At 47.8% G+C, this 18,013-nt stretch overlaps 1 protein-coding gene across 4 annotated transcripts in view; it reads left to right on the top strand.

Annotated features, from left to right (window-relative positions):
- CLPB (ClpB family mitochondrial disaggregase) overlaps positions 1 to 18,013 on the top strand; it is a 142,580-nt gene that overhangs the window by 111,641 nt on the left and 12,926 nt on the right. For all 4 annotated transcript variants that reach the window (XM_077866884.1, XM_077866882.1, XM_077866883.1 and 1 more), the window contains 2 exons: positions 6,655 to 6,769; positions 17,237 to 17,314. In XM_077866884.1, the coding sequence (XP_077723010.1) occupies positions 6,655 to 6,769; positions 17,237 to 17,314 (193 nt within the window). The remainder of the gene's footprint in view (positions 1 to 6,654; positions 6,770 to 17,236; positions 17,315 to 18,013) is intronic.

Raw genomic sequence — 18,013 nt, 5'->3', positions numbered from 1 at the left:
TAATTTTTATGTAATTTCAAAAATAGTGCAAAGAATTCTGTAAACCCTTCACCCACATTACCTTTTGTTAAGATTTTATCACATTTGCTTTACGATGTATGTAAATATTGTATATAAAGAGATACACAATTTTTTCTGAACTATTTAAGAATAACACACATGATGCCCCTTTACCTACCCCTAAATAGTTGTTTTCTAAAAAAAAACAAGGACTTTTTCTTACCTCAGTACAGTCCTCAAAAGCAGAGTATTAATATTGATATTAACTACTCTATAGATGTTACTCACATTTCACCAGTTGTCCCAATAATTATCTTTACAAGAAAAGAGAATTCTGGATCCCAAGTTGGATTTAGTTTCATGTCTCTTTAGTAGTCTCCTTTAGACTAGAATGGTTCCTCAGTTTTTCCTTGTCTTTCATGATCTTGACATTTAATGAATACAAACAGATTATTTTATAAAATGTCCCTCAATTTGGGCTTGTCTGATGTTTCCTTATGATCACATTCAGGTTATGCATTTCTGGCAAGAACAACTTCTGGTGTTTATTTTCAGTAAAATCATTAAGTAGCCCTATGCTAATAGCCCCCGTGTAGGAATAGGAGATTTGTGTTTTAAATCTCATCTCCCTAAACAGACTTTGAACTCCCTGAGGCAGAGAACAGATCTTTTTCTTACCTCCAGGGTGGCAAGTGCAAGCTCTGGAGCCAGACTGCAAGGGTTAGCATTCTGTCTCTATTACTTGCTACCAGGGGAATCTTGTTTTAATTTACTTCATCTCTGTACAGTGGAGGAGGAGATATTCTGAACTTCTTAGGGCCATGAGGATTACAGCAGCTGGTCCCCAATCAGGTGAGACTTAGCAATCGATGCTAAAACTAGTGAGTAGGAGTTTGAGGAGTAACAGGATTATTTAAATAGGCTCAGATCTTCATCCCACAGGATACTTATTAATTACCAAGGGGAAAATTGTAATGGAGAAACCTGGTACAGAACACCTTAACCAAGTGATCAAAGTGAACATCACCAGTTACAGGATAATCAGCATCCTATGCCTTCTGATATGATGCAGAGAACACAACTCATCTTCTCACTTGAGCCAGTCCTTGCCCCTCTTAATCTTCTCTTACCAGTCTTTGGATCAGCCTAGCTATTTGCAGAGTGACATGACCTGATTTACATATTAAAACATCATTCTGGCTGCAAGGTGGATGGACTGGAAGAGAGGAGAATGGAGTCCAGGATGCTGACATAATTAATGGACACCAAGTATAATAGAACTGACACATACTGTTCCCTAACTTCCTCTCCTAGGATGTATACTTTATGAGTTAGTTCAGGAAATTTTCAAGTCCTTTGAGTGCCTCTCTCCCCCAGCTTTATTGGACCTCCTGGGCAACCATTACCATCATCCCCTAACATTAATCTTATCTGTTGCCCCCTAGTCCCTTTGGTGACTTTCCTACCTAGTCCTTTCTGCCATTCTAGCTTCAGAGCATGGCAGAAATGCTGTGATGCGAGTTGAGGTCACAGTTAGGAGGATGGGGCATATCTGAGTATATCTGAGAGCATCTAGTAAGCTTTATGGCCCTGACCTCCATGAGAAGCAAATTGTAACTTGACCTTTTTTTCTCTTCCCTCCTCCATACCTATCATATTCTTGCCCACGGTCTCATTTTGCCTATTCACCACTCCCACCCTTGCCTCAGCTGCCCTTTTGGTGAACACACTGCCAGGTTCATTATCATACTTGTTTCCTGAAGGATACCCAATAATAGGGGTGCCTGACATACCCCTTCTCTTTGTAACCCTCCCCAAAAGAACCATGCATCCCAACCGCCCACTTCTGAGCGAGTCCAGCTAGGTTTCACCCCAGCCTCCCAGCCCTTTCCTGTAAATGCACTCACAGCCAGGAGGGGTGCCATATTAAATCAAGAATGATGGATACCAGTGGCCACGATTATCCAGCCAAGATGCAGCATGGGGAGCTGGTTGCTGCTGGCTCCAGGTGAGGGCTTCTGAAGCTAATTGCATATGGCTTTTATTAAGATGATCACTGCCCCACTCCTGCTCTCCTGTGTGGCTTCTTCCTAGTGCCTCTCAGCCCAGTGCCCTCTGCTTCTGCAGGCCAGGCCACCTGCCCCATATTCTCCTCTAGTGGAACCCTGTCGAAGTAGGGCTTCAACCTTAGTCCCTATAAGGCTTCCTCCTCATCTCCTCAAAAAGCCAGGAATACTAGTAGCCTACATTTATGGAGCCCTTACCAAGTGCCTTTTCCCCTCTTTCTCTCCTCCCTGAGGTAGAATATAAACAGACCAACTATTTTCCTTTCCTAGGTTCTTCCACTAGTGTTTCACAAGCCTGGGTTCCTAGCTAATACCTTCAGAAGCCATTCATTCATTCGACACTTTTTAAAAAAATACAAACTGTGCTAAGCAGTAGGAAAGAGCATAAAGCAATAACCTTTAACCTGGTTTAATCCTAGCATCCTATACATTTTTATCAAAAAGTCTGAAGTTTTCAGGGATCCCTGGGTGGCGCAGCGGTTTGGCGCCTGCCTTTGGCCCAGGGCGCGATCCTGGAGACCCGGATCGAATCCCACGTCGGGCTCCCGGTGCATGGAGCCTGCTTCTCCCTCTGCCTGTGTCTCTGCGCCTCTCTCTCTCTCTCTCTGTGGCTATCATAAATAAAATTAAAAAAAATTAAAAAAAATATTTAAAAAAAAAAAAGATTTGAAGTTTTCAGAACTTCTCAGAAGTTGTTCTGAATAGATATTTAGGGCTCCAGGCTGGGGGAGAACCAGGATGTACCCAGATTTAGGCCATGGGTTGAATATTTCCCAGGACCATCTAGAAAGCTCTGAAGAAACCAGCCAGGGGTGCCTGGGTGGCTCATTTGGTTGGGCATCCAACTCTTGATTTCAGCTCAGGTCATTACCTTGAGGTTGTGGGATGGGGCCGCATAAGGTTCCATGCTCAGTGGGGAGTCTACTTTCCCTCTCCCTCTGCTCATGTGCTCTCCCCTGCCAAAATAAGTAACTAAATCTTTAATATAAAAAAAAAGAAAAGAAAAGAAACCAGCCAAATCCCAGTATAACCTTTCCCCCATACTCACTCCCATAGAAGTCAAGGATCCTTCCCCTGCCCATCCAAGAAAATAACAGGAATACTAAAACCACCTAAAATCATGACACTGAAGAAGAGTTATAGGAGATAAAAATGTTTCCCTAGAGAACACTTAGGGAGACCACAGTGTTTATACCCAAACCAACAGAGTGGCAAGAAAAGTCATGTTTGCCTGTGACAGAGGAAAAAGATATGTTCTATGAGGCCCCACAGATCAATGCATGGAAAGCACCTAGAAGCAGAATTCTCTACCATGTAAGGGAAACTGACAGGCAGAGATGAGCTGCCTTGTACAGTGGAGGTATCCCAGGAACCCAGCTGGTATTGAGATGATACCCTGTGAACCTAGGTTTCCTAAGGAAGGAGCCTCAGGAGCCATTTCTGGGGCAGTGGGGGCATCTAAGTGGACTAGGCTCCTAGATTCTGCTTGAGCCAGAGCAACTCTTCATCTGTGGAGCTCATACAGATTAAATTAGCTAAAAGGGTTCCAGTGCCCCCACCCCATCTGCCCAAAAAGCACTGGGTTAGATAGTTATCAAAATGCAGTGAAGGAGAAGAGAAGTAACATTTATCAGAGGCCTGTCAGGGGGCAGCTGCTGTGCTCTCCACTTGCATCCCTCACAACACCACTGCTACCTGTACATTGCCTATGTGCCAGAGACTCTACCACATTCTTTGTGTATGTTATCTCACCTAACCTGCCAGAGACTACCACATTCTTTGTGTATGTTATCTCACCTATCCCACCAAGGCCTGCAAGGTGATGGGAATTACTGTTTCTGTGTTAGAAATGAGGAAACAAAAATTCAGGGAGGTGAATTAACTTCCCCAAGGTCAGCTCGCTAGTGAGTAGACAGGGTGAGGTTTGAATTCAGATCTTCCCGGAGCAAAAGCTGCTTATTTCTGCCACACAGCTTGCCCCACTATGAGCCAAAAGAGGAACCAAGCTTCAGATGGGGACACTATACAAAGTGCAGTGCCTCTGTATAGTGCCTGGCACTCAGCAGCTGTTCCACAACCAGTAGTTAACCTCCTCAGTTGGCAGCATGCATTGACTCCTTCTGTGAGCCAGGCCCTGTGCTATGTGATAGAACTGTTGAGATGAATAAGACATGATCTTTGTCACTGAGGACCTCACAGTTGAGTAAGGAGAGATAGACAGGCAGTTAAGTGCTCTGGAGGTACCAGGGGCAGGCATGAAACCTTACAACAGGCTCTTTAGACAATGTAGTATTTAAGTTGAGATCACCAGGGCACTTAGAGGTAGATGGGAGTAGAGGAGACTTTTGTGGTGAGAGAGCAGTATGAGCAAAGGCCCAGAGGCAGGAATACTCTGAGACACCCTCACTGAGGGGAACTGAGGAAGCAGACCCAGCAAACCCTCGGCAGCCAGCTTCCATTGCTTCAGGCTGCTTTTGTGGCCTGCCTGACTCCAAGCCGGCCAGGCCTCAAACCAGTGCAGAAGCAGGCAGTATGCTTGTGTCGCCCCATCAGAGCCTTTCCTGCCCAGTGGACCCAAGTGCTGAGAGGGGCTGGGTGGGCAGGGAGAAGGAGGAGGCAGATATATGGTGGAGTCGTCAGAGCCAGGTGATGTATGTGGCGCCTGAGGGAGCTGCACAGTGACACTCTGGATTCCAACCGGCAAGCGTCGCTCCACTGGGATTGGTGCCGAATTATTGCTCCATATGAAACCCAGGACTGATGGGAGCTTTCAGTTACAGACTGATAGCAACAGCCAAAATTGGATTGTTTGCTATTTATTTTTTTTAACTTCTGTCAAGGTCACTACTGTAACAGGAAAACACTGCCCAAGCAGCAGGTATTTTTCATCCACTCTGCCTGCAAGAGCAATCTGCAGCCACAACTTTTGTGACAGGGCCTTACCTGGGCAGCTCTCTTTTAGAGAGCCATCAGTGTTACAAGGTCTTAGGAGAAAAGAGGCTCCTGAAGATCCAGGTCTTTTGTCTCACTCCAAGGCCTGCTTCCTTCCCCCATCCACCTGGCTCCGTGAGCACTTTATCATCAGACCTGTATACTCACCTTCCCTTGATGGCCACTAGATAGTCCCACAGCTCCTGCCGAGCCCAGGACTCCAACTTCTTTGTGTCTCCTTCCCCTCTCTGGATTCCTGTGCCACCCAGTTCAGCTGTTAATTCTCTCCTCTTATCTATTACCAAATTTACTTGGTAAACATTGACCAGCTGCCTTCATTGTGCCAGGACTTGTGCATTGAGTAAAGGACAGTGCCTGCCCTCAGGCAGCTCATAATCGATTTAGAGGATAGATTCACAAACATGCAACAAATTTGGTTTGTTTGTTTCTTTGTTTGTTTTAGATTTTATTTATTTATTTGAGAGAGAAAGCTGGTGAGCATGTGAGAGAGAGCACAAGCATGGGAAGCGGCAGGTAGAGGGAGAAGCAGACTCCCTGCTGAGCAGAGAGCCCAATGTGGGGCTTGATCCCAGGACCCTGGAATCATTACCTGAGCCCAAGGCAGACCTCAACTGACTGAGCCACCCAGGCACACCTGGTTTTTGTTTTTAAGCAGGGCTTGAACTCATGACCCTGAGATCAAGACCTGAGCTGAAGAGTCAGATGCTTAACAGACTGAGCCACCCAGACGCCCTGAGAAGTATTTGTGTATGAGCCCTCCCTCCCCTCCTTGTCCAACTTAGAGTTCCCTGAGGACAGGCCTGGCTCTCCTCTGTTCTTCACAGTGTGGTCATGCTCAGGCCTCCTTCCCTCTGCCCTTTCTGAAGTGAACCAACAAGCCCAGGGCCAGACACACATGGGCACTCAGCAGCATCTGGGTTCCAGTCTTGGGCTTCAGTCCTCCTCCTTCTCCCCACCGTGCCATTTCTGTCATGGTGTGCACAGGGCCAAGCACACAGCAGTTGCTGAATAGCTGTGTTTAGTTGAAATGCAGTATCATTGAAGGAGGATGTTCATAGCTCTGGTATAAAAACTAAAAAGGTTTTCAGGGCACCTGGCTGGCTTAGTCAGTGGAGTGTGTAACTCTTGATCTCAGGGTTGTGAGTTTGAGCCCCATTGTGCATAGAACTTACACTAAAAAAAGAGTGAAAACCAAGAAGATTTGCAAGAAGATAAGTAGAAAGGAAAGAACCCATATTTGTTAAGCACTTACACTACATGCCAGCTCATTATGTATGTCATCATATTTAATCCCCAGTTTCCAGGTGAGAAAACTGAGAGTAAGTAAATTACTCCAGATGATAAGCACATCTTATAAGTGATAAAGCTGGGATTCAAATGCAGGTCTTCTATCAGACTCCAGAGCCAAGTGTTAATCTACTAGCAATACTTTATTTTACTAGCAGAGTGAGCCAGGACTCCTGAGCATGGAGTGAGGACTAGAGCAAGGGAACAATGGGAAGGACTGGGCTAGCCTTCAGTGGCCCAGAGCCAGAGTGTGCAGCAGGACTCCTGGAGACCCAGACCTGTGTTTTTTGCCCCCAGGTTTTAGTGTAGAATGAAACCATCCTGAGCCACCTTCCCTTTCTCCTCACAGTATCAAGAGAAGCAGCGGAAGCGTGAGGCTGAGGAGCGGCGCCGCTTTCCCCTGGAGCAGCGGCTGAAAGAGCACATCATTGGCCAGGAGAGTGCCATCGCCACAGTGGGTGCTGGTGAGTATCAGGACACAGCGACCAAAAATGGGTGGGGTGGCTCATGGTCTGCTGTAGTGAAGAGTACGCCTTGCTGTCACTGTACCATGAGAGGTGGCTCATAAGATTATAACTTAACATTCAGTGGGTACTTTCTGTGTGCTGAGCATTGTGATAAGCTCTCCATGTATGTTGTCATTTAATCCTTACAGCAACCCCATGAGGTTGGTACCATTAAATCTCCATTTTATTATTTTTTGAAGATATTTATTTATTTGTTTATTTGAGAGAGTGTGAGAGAGAGGGAGAGAATGAGTGGAGGGCAGAGGGAGAGGGAGAAACAGACTCCCCACTGAGCAGAGAGCCCAATACGGAGCTCGATCCCAGGACCCCAAGATCGTGATGTGTGTTGAAGTCAGACGCTTAACTGGCTGAGCCACCCAAGTGCCCCAAATTCCCATTTTACAGATGAGGAAGCTGAGATACAAAGCATTTATTTATTTATTTATTTATTTTTAATTTTTATTTATTTATGATAGTCACACAGAGAGAGAGAGAGAGAGAGAGAGAGAGAGAGAGAGAGGCAGAGACTCAGGCAGAGGGAGAAGCAGGCTCCATGCACCGGGAGCCCGATGTGGGATTCGATCCCGGGTCTCCAGGATCGCACCCTGGGCCAAAGACAGGCGCTAAACCGCTGCGCCACCCAGGGATCCCCAAAGCATTTATAATCATTGCTCAAGGCTGCTTTCCTGTGCTCTAACTCTGACTTTCTTTTTCTTTTTTTTTTTTTTAACTCTGACTTTCATCCGGTCCACTGTCCCCATCCCCCACTTTTCAGGTAGGCAGGCTGAGACCCAGAGAAGAACAGGAGCTTGTCCATCACTTGTAGTGTAGCAGCTCAGCCAGAACTACAACTTCTATCTTTTGTCTCCCAGCCTGGAACTCTCACTCTTCAGTATAGTTTGTCAGTAGCTAGCTGACAAACATCCTGAACAAGTCTTAAGTGCCTTCCTCTTGACCCTAGAAGCTCTAATGTCGCATACTGGGAGCCAGACTGCTGTCTGGTGTAACCCCTACTCTAATTGCCCTCCTGCCCATGCAGACCCCACTAGAGGTAATAGAAAACTAGGGTTCTGCTCAGGATAATGACTTCACCTCTGTTCTCTGACTCAGGCGCATGATTCTCTGAAGGTGACTGCAGACAGATAAGCCAGGAGCAGAGTAACCTGGGCCCAACTTAAACAAATATCCCCCAAGGCAATGGTTCTCAAAGCATGGTCTCTGGACCAGCAGCATCAACATTCTCTGGGGCCTTGTTAGATTTGCAGATCTCGGGATCCCTGGGTGGCGCAGCGGTTTGGTGCCTGCCTTTGGCCCAGGGCGCGATCCTGGAGACCCAGGATCGAATCCCACATCAGGCTCCCGGTGCATGGAGCCTGCTTCTCCCTCTGCCTGTGTCTCTGCCTCTCTCTCTGTCTCTCTCTCTGTGACTATCATAAATAAATAAAAATTTAAAAAAAAAAAAAAAAAAAAAAAGATTTGCAGATCTCAGGCCTCACCCCAAACCTATGGAATTGGAAACTCTGGGGTAGGACCCAGCAGTCTGTTTTAACACTCTGCGGGTGATTGTGCTGCTTAGCTCAAGTTTGAAAACCTCTGTCCTACAGTGTCTCAGTCCCATTCATGTTGCTTACCCTTTCTCTGCAAGCATCTGGTCCCACCAGATGTGTTCCAGTCCAACCAAAGACAGCACGTGGTAGAGGCTCACCGATAAAAGGAGACATCGGGCTGTATCACAATACAGTGCCTCTCTGGGACATTCTGGAGTGGCACTTCAACCCTAGGATACCAATTAGAGTAAAGAAGGCAGCCACCCCTGCAGCACAATGAGCCCAGCCTGATCTCCATCATTCTCACACACCAGTGGGACTCGGGCAGTGGTCATGAGCCCCCCATCAGGGGCCTGACCTCAGCAGCAGTTAAAAGGAGCCCGCAGGCCAGAGCTGCTCTTCTGGCTAGAGGTCAGAAGGCTGCCTGCAGGCACACACAAGAACCGTGTGCCAAGGGCTGAATTGGAGGGAGAAGAGACCCTGGGAGCTCCTGAGGGTTGAAGAAAGGAGTTGCCTATGGGAGAGATGTTATTACCTGGTGGAGAGCTAAGAAAGCATCTTCTGCTGGAGTGTCTGTTCACGTGGACCAGCACTGCAGCTGCCATCCTAGTGTTTTCCCTCTGCTTCTTACATGGCCCTTTCCCAGGCTGCTCCTCTTTGACCTCCTACCTCTCCCTGACTTCTCAAGCCCATTAGATCTGAAACTCCCAAAAGTTGAAGGGAATGGGGAGGAGGATGTTGGGATGGAGAGAATTAGACCAACATGGTCAGATAGTGTGTCTCCCACTTATCAACTGTATGATTCACACTCACTCGGCCTCTTTGAGCATCAGTTTCCTCACCTGTGAACTGAGGTGCCAAATCCATGACTATCTCACTATATAGCACATGCTCAGGATGTTTACCATCCAGGGCTGGGCATGTTCTTTAGATCAGGCCCATAGTTACTGCCTTCAAACCAGGACTAGCCCCAGTCTAGCCTCTTCCTCTGATCCTACACCAGCCTCTAAAGTACCACCCATTTCGCCTCTCCTTGTTGTTAGCCCAGAGCAGGTGTAAATGATTCAGCTGCCCACCTCTGAGGAGCTGTCAGAAGGTCTTCCCTGAGAGCCTTCCTCTACCCAAAGCGCCATTCTTTTACCCAAAATCTGCCTTATCCCTACGCCTTTTCGTGTGTTATGTAGGTTGACCTGACCCTGCTGTGTCTCTAGGGACCTCAGGAAAGACAGGTATTAGGGCCTGAGCTGTGGGGTTGGTGTATCTCCTCCATTTGTGTGGTAACTATATCCCCTGCTAGCTAAGAAGCCTGTGGCCAGTGATCACATTGATAATGATCTGATAATGTTCACCTACCAACCCAGGTGGAGCATGAGGTACTCTCTGGGTCAGAATTTGTGGTAGGCAAGCAGCAGCCATTGCTTCAAGGTCTCCAGACTGAAGGAGGTACAGGAGAGAGAAGTGGATCCAGAGGGATAGGCTGGGTCTCTCTGGATCCTCTAGGCTAGCATCAGATATATGCTAGGGACTGGCTGGGTGGAGCCTGGCACCCCAGGGGTACCATGAGGATGGGCAGCCAGAGAAGTGCCGCAGAATGAATTGATTTGATAAATGGCCATTTATTACCCACACGAATTGGCTGAAACCAATTTCGGTCACATCAACCCCTGGTAAGTGCTGGGATATTGATTTGTGCAAAGTAATACAGTGAATTTATCAGTGTGATCCCCAGCTGCAGGGCTTCTAGCAAGGCTGGCGCACAGTTACCGCCTTACAAATGGAGGAGATAAAGTACCAACCCCTTAGCTTAGGCCCCCATGGCCTCTCTGGTCTTCTAGGGTCACCAGAGCCAAAGCAAAGCCAGCCTAGATACCATAAGCCGGAGCCTTGGCATTGAAAGTGAGACTCTCCTTCCAGAATCCAGAGCTACTCTTGGTCATGGGAGGGGGAGAATGCCTAGCCCGATGGGCAGACCTCCTGGGAGCTCAGAGCCTCTATGTCCCACCATTCTCCTCAGAAAAGCAACCAGCAGTCTATTCAGTACATTCAGGGCTAGACTCCATCCTCTTCCTCCCAACTTGCCCACCTCCTGTTCTCCTATCTCAGTAAAGGCACCACCATTCACTAGTCTCCTAAATAAAAACTTAGATAATTCCTGGGCTCCTCCCTCTCCCTCACCCCTTACCGCCCATCACATACCAGGTTCTAGCATTCTGCCTCTTAAATGGGTCTCAAACTTAGCCTTACGCTCCTTTCCTAATACCACTGCCCTTGCTCAGAACCTCAGGATCTGCCATTTGAATCTTGAGTGGCCTCCTTCTTGGTCTCCCTGTCTCCTTTCCTTCCCCTGGCATCACTTCTCCTCCCCAGCTGGAGTGAGCTCTGTAAAATGTAAGAACTCCCCTGTTTAAAATCCTTGAGTGGCTCTTGCTGCTGTAGCCCAGTATACACGGCTCACTGCTGCCCCCCCCTGCCCCCCCTCCCGCCCCTGCACATACACCTGGCTACCGCTCGCTTCTGCTTCCCTGGACACGCTGTGTTGATCTGCTTGCACTTGTTGATGCTGCCCTGCTGCCCTCTCTGCTTGGAATTCCTTTCCTTCTGGCCCTTTCCTGACCCCACCCTAGCCCTGCCCATCTCCCGCAGCTCTGGCTGTTTTTACTTAGCCTAACTCAGTTCAGGAGCAACAGACTGTAGACTTCTGAGAGCAGAGACCGTGACTGAATCATTTTAGTTTTTCCAGTTCCTGGCACAGTACTCTGCTTGAAGTAGCTCAGTAATGCAGTTTGTTGAATTAATTTGGCTGGGCCCCTTGGCCATCTCTGTGCTTTGAGGAAAAAAGAATAGCTATAAGCTTGCCCTCTAGTAGCTCACAAGCATATTAGAAACAGGAGTATATTGAAATAGTAACACTCATAGTATCTGACCTTTGACCCCTCAAGTGAACAGGCCATTCCCCAGTCCTGCTGTGGGTTTAGCCTGCACACCTAGAAGCTTCCCTGCAGCTCTCTAACCAGATACCTATCACCAACCCATTGCACCTGCTTCCACTTGACTCTGATGCCCATGAATTCCCTCAGGAAAGCTCTGCCATCGCAACTGATCTGTGCTGAGGTCTGGCTCAAATTCAGAATCTCAGCATCAGCCACATGACACAGTGGGCTGTCTCGTGCTTTACTTCCCTTTTTGACAGTCCAAAAATGTAATTGCCCAAGCCCTGCACCTTTGTGGGCCACCTCCACACCCCTCCCCTACTCTCTGCCTTAGAGTCCTGTTCCTAAGCTGAGAAATACATCCAGGCCATCCCTGAGTCATGATATGAGGTGATTACTTTAGAAAACTGCTTGCAGTCCCACCTCCACCCCATACCACTTCAGATGTTCTTATTGTCCAGACCACCCTGCCCTTGCCCTAGCCTGCTGAGACACTTAAGTGAGACACTCAAGACCCAGGCCTTCTCCAGAAAGCCTTTTTTAGCCCTCCACGAGGGCCCATTCTTGGGGCTTCCTGTGGACACCTGTTGTCACTCCACATACCGCAGGGCATCTCTTTGAACGTCTCTCTCCAAAGGTCAAAATACCTCTTGTTCAGCTTTTCCCCAGGGTTGGGCACACAGGTGTGTAAAAGATTGCTAAACTCAAGTGAATGAAGCCTGCAGCCCATCTTGACATTCAGCCTCTCCTTAACATAGATTCTCATCCCAACCGCTTCCAGGAAGGGTGGTGCTCTTCCAGTGATTCCTGTCCCAACACACACACACCCAGAGTGAGTGATGTTCAGCGAAAACTATTCTTTGCATTTTTTATATATTAACCACTCAGTAGCAATGCTTTGCCTTCATAAACACCGATTCTTAGAGACTGAGAACTGTTCTCAACTCATCCTCCCACCCTGAGGCTCCAGTCAGTACCCACTCCACTAGCAAGCACTTCTTGAGCACTCGCTGTGCCCCTCAAACCTACAAGCAGTAGACAGGAGATTGCTAAGAGATGTTCAGGTGACTGAACCACAAGAGTTCCTCTGAAGGGCTGTTTCAGATTAGGCTAAAAATAATCCAGGAAGGAGGAGTCAGCCCACCCAGATGGCCCCAGAACCTAGAGCTGGAAGAAGGCCTGGGGTGGGAGGAGGCAGCAGCTATCTCCTCTCCCTTTGGTTTTGCAAATGATGGGTCTCTCTGGAATCTCCCATCACATTCGTACTGCCTGGCCATGCCCCCTCAGCTTCCTGGTGCAGATGTCAGTTGGCATGATGGCTCTTCCCACACTCCTCCCAGTGCTCCCATCCCATTTGGAAGCCAGTTTGCAGAGCAGTGCACACCTAAACAGCACAGACCTCACTTTAGGCATCTTTGTAGGTGCCCAGCACTTGGCCTAGAGCTTGTGTGCTGCACAGATGGAGAAGGTTCCTGGAGAGGGATGAAGAGGAAAGAGGAAACCTTCTTCACCCAAGAGTAGTAGTGATCACTGGGAGCATAAAGAGACTTAGGTCCAGGCCTCACTCTTCTTCTCTGTAAGATGGAAATTGAAGTATCTGTGTTTTCCTCCTTGGATTCCAGAAAGACCAACAATTAATTCATTGAGTCAGCAAGCATTATACTAACTCTGGGCTAGTCCCAAGGTCCCCTCAGGAAATGGAGCTCCTAGCATCTGCTCCCGCAGATGACATAGCATAGAGCACACCCTCCTCCAGGACACAAGGGCACAAGTGGATGAAACCTCTTGCACTGCCCCTCATTGAGCCCCAGTCTCCTCTTCTGTAAAATAGAGATAATATCTACTGCCCAAGACTAGCACAAGGATGCAAGAGGTATCTGTAGCACACCACTACTGCTGCCACTACTACTGTGACTATTGTGATTTATACTTTTCTGATTATTCCACTCAATACAAAGTGCCTTTATAACGCTGGACTCATTTCATCTACGTGTGGGCTGGCTTAGCATGTGTCTGACCATTCCCATTTTATAGCTGAAGAAACCAAGGTTTTACAGGAATAAGTGTTTTATTCAAAGCCAGTCATCTAGAAAGTGGCAGAGCCAGGACTCCAAACTAGATGCCATAACTCCTACGCTGTCTACCCTACCACCGTGTAGATGGAAGTGTACCAGAAAATATAGAATATTCTGTAGAATATAGGCTATAAGGAGTTAATGGCACAGAGGTGGAGTGGTGGAGTTAATCAAAAAGGTTGCTGCATGTGAGTTTTAAGATGGCCCAGTAGTGGTGGGCATAGCCAGGAGAAGCCATTCTGCTAAGGGAAGAACACAGCAAGGAGGCACTGGTGCTAGCCAAGCCTGTGGAGAGGCAGCCAAGCCTTTTGGAACTTGCAGAGATGGGACCAGCCAGGGAAGGTGCTGAGATGCCTGCTCAGGGCACCCTGATACCATCCCAAGCCTAGAGAGCAGTGGTCAGGAGACAGAGGACAGGGGCTCCTGAGGCTGTGTATCAAAGTTGAATGAGCCAGATTAAAATGCTACCAAAAGACTGTTTTCTGGGTGAGACTAGGGTATGGGAGATGCTGTGGCCAGCAAGAGCCTACTCCTTTCTTTAAACTCCTGAAGCACAAGTTCAAGCTTAAGAGTTAGCCCGAACTCTGGGGGTAAAGCCCAGGGCCTTCATTTATTTACCTGTGTAACTTTGAGCAGGTTACCTAACTTCTCTGCACGTATCTCCTCATCTATAAGAAGGGGAATCAAGGGGCGCCTGTCTTGCTTGGTTGGAAGAGCGTATGACTCTTGATAGGGTTGTGAGTTTGAGCCCCACGTTGGGTGTAGAGATTACTAAAAAGTAAACTTTTTTTAAAAAGGGGACCCAGATTCCCTGCCCTGCCTGCTTTGTAGATTCATAATGAGGCTCAAGTGAAGTTACGAGGTTTTTGATAGACTGAAAGGTGCGAACAGGGTAAGTTGCTGCATTTGATGATCCACAGTGAGAACATTAGCACCTCTGGCCCCGTGTCCAGTGGCCCACGGGTTCTGTGCTGGAGCCTGGCAGAAACCCTCAAGGCCCCCAGCCGTGGCCATCAGCCACCCTGCCAGCCACACAGCCCGGGGCCCACCTCCCTCAGTCTGGCCTAGCTGCTTCCATTTCTCATTCTGTCGGACCCCATCTGCTTGGTCGTTTTTCTCTTCAGATATTATTAGAAATATCCAGAGTTGTAATTGTTTAATAGTTGGCATTTCGCCTGTTTCACAGGGGCCAGACCAAACCCACCCCAGACTCATGCCCCGGGTCTGGCAGAATTGGCCGGGGACAGCTGTGCGGTGGAGTCTGCCTGGCATTATAAAGAGCTCTTTCCCAGGTGCATTATTAGAAAAGAAGGGGGAAAGATGGCCCCGGGCATAATCCAATTCCACCTTCTCCATGGTGTTTTTGAACTGCATAGCCCAGCAATGTGTAGCTCTCAATACCTGGGAAGCTTTCCTGAAAGAGAAATCAGGATCAGAACCTCAGGTATCTGAAACCTGAGGAACCCAACTTTCCCCAGGCCACCTGTCTGAGTGATGCTTGGGTACTTCTGCCTCCCCTAAATACCCTGTGAAGCCTGAGCCCACTTTATGCTCAGCTTCTTTCCAACCTACATTCTCAGTTCACTCACCTTTTGGAAGAATGTGACTCCTTTCAGATGACCCTTCTCTCACCCCTGCCCCAACACACATCCACACCTAGTGTCCACAGAAGTCTAGCCTTTGCCATTGATATCTCTGCCTCCCCCAAAACCCCACCCACAGGTTCTTGTTTCTCTCAGGGCACTGTTTCTCTCAGTCCGTCTCAGCCAGGCTTGGACTACCCATCATCATCCCCAGCTTTCAGTTACCTGGGAGGCCAGTGGGTTCCTCTGAGAGCCAAGCCTTCCATAGGGCTGGTTCAGCTAGTTTAGAGATGATCTGGGACCTTTCCCAAGGAAGAAGCTGGATTTGAGTGTTTTCTCAGGCCCCTCTCAGGATTCTCAGGAGGTGTCTCCCAAGAGGTTACACTTCCATCTGTTCCCACTGAGGCCAAAACTAGGATCTTTAGGTAACAGCATTCAAGATTGAGGTGAGAAAGGTCGCAGCACGGACCTGAAGTCCTAAAGCAGGTATTTGAAACCTAATCTGACCCCACCCACAACTACTATTCATTTCCTGTCTCTCCACCTGTGTCATGCTGGCTACCCTTGCCTCTCCAGATCTTCCTGGCCTCCATGATCCTTCATCAATCCCACTTCTTCCAGAAAGCCTCCCCTGACCTCCAGAGCTACTTCTCTGAAACCCAGCCATACAGATTGTACCATACAGTATAGCATTTAGGATCTTTGTACCCCAGAACTGGCAGACACTTCTCTAAGACCATCAGTTCTTTCTCAGTTGACTTGTTTTCCTGGTCTTGTCTTCTGACATATATCCCTTTGTTAATCTCCCCCGACACTCTGAGAACCAGACCATACATGCAGTTCTAGCTGTAGAGCAATCCTGACATTGCACAGTACTCTGTCCCCTTCCTGCTTCTGATTGCCATGTTCTCATTGATGCAACACAAATTAATACTTCACTTTTTAAAGCAGCCATATGTGAGCGAAAAAAGGAATGTTTAGAGAGAGAAGAGACTCTATCATCTCTACCAGTCAACTAGTGATCTGCTAGTTGTATGACATAGAGACTTAGGCAAGTCTCTTTATCTCTTGCCTCAGTTTCCTGTTCAATATAATAGAATTCAAGATAATACTTTTCCTCTCAGGTTGTTTGTGTGGGTCTTGAGTAATCAAAAATGTTGACAGTTTTTCCAGTTGTGCCCAGCAGATAGCATGTTCAATAAATGATTCTTCATATAATAGTTCTGCCTCATTTCACCCCCTGCTCTTCTACTTGAGTGATGCTTCTGAGCCTGATTCTCCCACTCTGTAGTTAGGCATTTAATTTCCTCACCTTGAAGGGTGCCAGGGTGGCTCAGTGGTTGAGCATCTACCTTTGGCTCAGGTTGTGACCCCAGGATCCTGGGATTGAGTCCCGCATCAGGTTCCCTGCAGGTAACCTGCTTCTCCCTCTGCCTATGTCTCTGCCTCTCTCTGTGTGTCTCTCATGAATAAATAAAAAAATCCTTAAAAATAACAACAACAACAATAATAACAATAATAATAATTTCCTCACCTTGAATGGTTACAGCCCTTGATTATATACTTCCTCCTGAAAAGGAGAAGTCAGGTCTCATGCTAGCAGTGCTGAACTCTCAGGGAACCTAGTACGTATCTATCCCACTCCCCCACCACTCTTCCCCCACTAGAGGCCATGGTTAGTGGCAGTGATAACCAAGTGGTTGATCCATCTGTGCCCTGAGCTCCACACTACCATTGACTGGATTCCAGAAAGTACATTTGGCTACACTTCCAGACAGTGAACTAGATCTTGGTTTCCCCAAATGGGAAAGAGTCCAGAGCTCACACCCCAGATCCCTCAGGGCCTGCCACGGGCTTCTGTATCTTCCATTTGCATAGGAAGCAGGCTTAGTCTCCCACCAGTGGTGAGTAGATGGATAACCAGCCATCTGAGAGCTAAAGTTCCTCTCGAATTCTCCTTCACCACCCCCCTACCCCCTTCACCTCCATTCACCATCCACCCGCCTTTCAGTTTCCCTGGCAACGCTGAGTGCTCATCCTGGAAAACTTTATCCGAAATCTGCTCTGGGCAGCTTTCCAAATCCATGCTAACCTGATTAGGTGTCTCTAGGGGCCTTGCCAGCTAATCAGATTAGGCAGCACTAATGGTAGTGAGGACTTTGAGTGGGCGCAGAGCAGTAAAACATATTGTATACTTAGTGATAATTATCCTGCCTTTTGTGTCATTGATTTATCTGCCTCCCTCCCTGTACCCCCCCACCCCCACCCCATCTTGTGTGTTTGGCCCTAGCGATCCGGAGGAAGGAGAATGGCTGGTACGATGAAGAACACCCTCTGGTCTTCCTCTTTTTGGGATCATCTGGAATAGGTAACTGGGAGCATATTGGCAAGTGGGGAAGGAGAGCTGGGGGAGCCTCAGCTGCTATGGGTCAGGGTCACACATCCTACTTCTGTACAACTCTGAAAGCTCTGAAAACAACTGCTTCCAAATTAAAGAGCCAGCAAGAGGATTGTCTGTCACATTAGAAATAGCTAGAATTATCCCCCTCCCTCTGGAAGCTGTGATTCAGCGCCTAACTCACCTGGGTGACCAAGCCCCTTTGGGGTCTGATAGCCCTGATCTGGCCACTCTGCATCCCCAGAGGCTACCCTTTGGGAACAGTTGAACCACCTCTGCTTCCCAGCATACCAACTTTATTTAGTATAGCTTGGGACATAACCTTCTAGGAAGCTAAAGTAAGCCCTTTAATGGCCAACACAGTGGGGATGCTTAGCAAAATTGGTTTCAGTCAAATGGGTTGGGTGTTTTTCTAGCCTGTTGGGCTGGATTATCTGAGGCATTCTCATCCCCTCACTCTCCACCCTCACCCCCAAACTTGCACCACCACCTCCCACCATTGCCCTGATGGGGATTTTCATGCATTTGTTGTCTCATTTTCCCCTGTTAGCATCTTCATGGGCCTAGCACTCCCCCAGATGTAGGTTACTGTCACCTCACCATGATACTGTAGAACTTGATTTCCTATGTTAAACAGTGACTTCCAACAGTTTGGCCATCATACCAAAT

Source organism: Canis aureus, chromosome 23 (assembly GCF_053574225.1).
Source record: "Canis aureus isolate CA01 chromosome 23, VMU_Caureus_v.1.0, whole genome shotgun sequence".
NCBI classification, from domain to species: domain Eukaryota; kingdom Metazoa; phylum Chordata; class Mammalia; order Carnivora; family Canidae; genus Canis; species Canis aureus.
The sequence above is the reverse complement of the archived record's forward strand: the minus strand, read 5'-3'. Positions and strand labels throughout refer to the sequence as shown.